This window comes from Microtus ochrogaster, unplaced genomic scaffold (assembly GCF_000317375.1).
Source record: "Microtus ochrogaster isolate Prairie Vole_2 unplaced genomic scaffold, MicOch1.0 UNK101, whole genome shotgun sequence".
NCBI lineage: Eukaryota > Metazoa > Chordata > Mammalia > Rodentia > Cricetidae > Microtus > Microtus ochrogaster.
The window spans coordinates 142,488-146,242 of NW_004949199.1; the positions used below are offsets into that span (position 1 = coordinate 142,488).

At 39.6% G+C, this 3,755-nt stretch overlaps 1 gene segment (V, D, J or C); it reads right to left on the minus strand.

Annotated features, from left to right (window-relative positions):
- Window positions 1-706, minus strand: part of LOC113455749 — a gene marked incomplete at its 3' end in the record, with an annotated part of 2,044 nt that extends 1,338 nt beyond the window's left edge. The window contains 2 exon segments of the V gene segment in view: window positions 234-546; window positions 646-706. Coding sequence covers window positions 234-546; window positions 646-691 — 359 coding nt within the window.
- Window positions 707-3,755: the final 3,049 nt, after the last annotated feature.

The window sequence follows — 3,755 nt, forward strand, 5'->3', positions numbered from 1 at the left end:
AGTCCGGTTTTATCCCATGCTTTTTCAGACCCAGGCTAGCTGGTCTTGGTGAATTCACGATAGAACATCCCAATTGTCTCAGTGTGTGGGTGTACCCCTCGACAGAAACAAGCAAAACCAACAAATATTCTGACCCTGATTTCTAAGTGGTCTCAGCGCCCCCTCCTGGTCCTATGTTCCCCACAGTGGTGTTTTTGGCTGAGCTCACAGTAGCATTCACTCATTGTGTCTGTCTCTTGCACAGAAATACATGGCTGTGTCTTCAGACTTCAGACTGCTCATTTCCAGGTACAGAGTGTTCTTGGCATTGTCTCTGGAGATTGTGAACCGGCCCTTCACAGTGTCGGTATAGGAGGTGCTAGGTGCTACCACCACCACTGCTAATGGATGCGACCCACTCCAGCCCCTTCCCGGGAGCCTCGCGGACCCAGCTCATTTCATAACTATTGAAAGTGAATCCAGAGGCTGCACAGCAGAGTTTCAGGGAATTTCCAGGCTGCACTAAGCCTCCTCCAGACTCCAGCAATTGTACCTCACATTGGACACATGTAAACAAAAAGAATTCTGGTTAGAAAACTGACACAAAAGATATTTTTCTCTTTCTTATGTCCACACTACACACAGTACCTCATCTTTATGAATTACCTTTTAAAATCAGGACAGAGAAAACCAATATGAGCCCTAAGTCCATGGTGAGTGTCCTGTGTTCAGTGCTGAATTCTGACTGGGAGGATCTGGGAATCCAGGGCTGCAAGGTTAGGGCAGAACCAGTTTATATGGGCACAAAGAAGACTTATTTACATATTGTCCTGCTATAGCAGGCTCCATAGGTGGACCTGGGTAGAAGGCAGTACTCAGAGCAGATATAAGACACCATACACACTGATGGCAGTTATAGAAATTGAAGCATTAGCATAGCTCTGTGTACATATTTTTCTTGTTAAGTATTCACTACACAGTACTTAGTTCCCTTTTCACCATATGCATAGAAAATGTTGTGTTTCCACACTGTCATGTCTCTTTAGGATCAATGGGAAATTGAAAAGCTCCACAGTGATATGTTTCTAGATATTATCTCTGTCTGCTCCTATAAACATAGTTGGACCAATGCTTTTGTAGTAAGATATATCATATTTTATGTATATGCCCAAGAGTGGTGTTGCTGGATCCCGAGTAAAGTTGATTCCCAATTTACTGAGAACACAATACTGATTTCAGAAGCGGTTGTACAAGTTATCATTCCCACCAGCAGTGGATGAGCATTCGCCTAGTCCACATCCTCTCCAGCATAAGCTATCATTAGTGTTTTTGATCATAGCCATTCTGACAGGTGAAAGACGGTATCTTCAAGTTGTCTTGATTTGCATTTCCCTGATAGCTAAGGATGTTGAACATTCCCTTAAGTATCTTTTGGCCATTTGAGATTCTTCTGTTGAGAATTTTCTGTTTAGTTCAGTACCCCATTTTGAACTGGGTTATTCTGAATTTTCATGTCTAATTTCTTGAGTTCTTTATATATTTTGAAGATTAGTGCTTTGTCTTAAGTGGGGTTGGTGAAGATCTTTTGACATTCAGTAGCTGCCTTTTTGTCTTTTTGACTGTGTCCTTCACTTTGAAGAGGTTTCTCAGTTTGGGGAAATTTATTTGCAGATAATCCTATACATGATTTGTAAAATCTCTTTTAACATTTGTTTAGTTGTTATTTAGCTCTAAGGTGACATTATCCCATCATCTTTCAGAATGAGGAGAATCACACATCAATCCTGCCTACCTTTTCAGGGCTCATGCTGCAATAACAGTTATTCTGGTCTCATCTAGGTATCTCCTTTTCTGCAAATTATCTAGAATGAATCAGAGGACATACTGAAGAGAAGAGAATCTCTATAAACAACTGCTACTTCTTTTCTACTCCAGAGGGAAAACTTGGCCTGTGCATATTTGTTCAATAGTTTATTTACCTTAGTGTGGATATATGAATTCTTTTAATTAACATGATAGGCTCTCCATAAAATGTTCTAGATATTTTTGTTCAAAAGTAAAATACTTTGGGATTAGAAGAGAGTATTGGTTCTCATATATATTATGTCCAACAAACTGATTAAAAACTTTATCCTGTTCATCCATTTCAGGAGCAATCATGTAAACTGATCCTCACACTGACCCTGGAAATTATGACAGTGGAACCTCTGGGTTCAGCACAGCATGGAGTTATTCAATTCACTGTTCTGTGTTCTGCTGTCAGAATTCTAAGAATGTAGTCAATGTGGTCCCCAAGGCAGCGTCACACACTATTGGTGTCAATGCATGAATTTTCAGAGAAGCCTTAGCCTCTGATGAAAAGGTTCTCTTTTCCAGTTTAAACCTGCCCCACATTCATGATCCATTAACATGGAGCCCACAGCCAACAGGGATTCTCTGAAGACAATTCTCTAGCTCACATATGAGAAACCAGGCTTTACCTGTCACAAACATCAGAGAGTGCAGAGGAGTAATTCTGGGAGCAACAAAAGCACCAGTAAACTGTGAAAATTATAGAACGCAGTTGCCCATGAGAAGGGTTGGAGAGAGGTGAACCAGGGACTGGAGCTGCTGTATGGTGGGATGTGCAAATTTGTGGCTGAGGATTTTGTGGTCTGAGTTGCACAATCTGCCTATAGAAAAATCATTAGCTTAGACTTTGAGGTGCAAGCAAATTTTACCAAAATGCAAAGGCACAAAAATAGAATCTTGCAACAATTTTAACAACTGTACACTTTTATAAGGTCCTATTAGTTTAGAAGTAGAAAACTGTGGATGGCTTATTTTCCAAGCTAACTGTGAAAATTAACATCAATTCAGGGAAATTGTTGTTTCTCTACTTTAAAAAGAAACAGGATAAATTAAAGATTATTCAAAATTCCCAAGCTGTCTTGCAAAATTTACAGTCAACAAGTTTCAGAATTTCAGACACCTGATGACATATATATGTAGATATATATGTATGGAATATATAATTATTGTACTGTTTTTCTGACAAAAAGCAATTAGACATCTTACAGTATTGTGGGGAACAAAGATGTTTAAGTGTGTAATTAAAAAGCAAGATTAATAGGTTATAAAAGGTAAGGGTACCCTAGAAGATTTCCTTGTGTAAAAGAACAAAAAGTTAATCACATTAAACAGGTGTAAATGCAGCATATTCGTGAACTTCCTAGTTTCTTAAGTAACCACTTCTCTTTCTGGGAGTACCTGTTGGTCCTCCATATCCTGTGCTGGTTTGAGTAGGGAGGTTTCTGTCCAAGCTCTCATTGTTTCTCTGACTCAGTAATACATGGCTGTGTTCAAAGTTCAGTTTTATTCAGATTTTTTAATCTTTTAATTCAGAAGATTGTTAAGTTTTATGAAAACATAGCTCTTGGAGGTGTAGTGATATTCTGTTTGTGATCTAACAAATAAAGCTTCCTGAAGACCAGAGTGCAGAACCAAGTCTATGATAGCCATAGATCTCAGGCAATGGTGGCACACACCTGTAAATTCTGCCCTAGGAAGACAGAGTTAGATGGTTCTCTGTGAGTGCAATGCTACCCTGGGATACAAGAGATTTAATCTGTGTAGAACAGTAATGGAGCTCACACAAAGGTGATCCCAACACCTGGAATCATATGCCTTTAATCCCAGCAGTAGGGTAGCAGGGACTGGTTTCACATGGGTGGGCAGAGAGAGGAAAATAAGACAGGAGGAGACAAGAGCTCAGATCCAGTCTGAGGTTTCAGTCT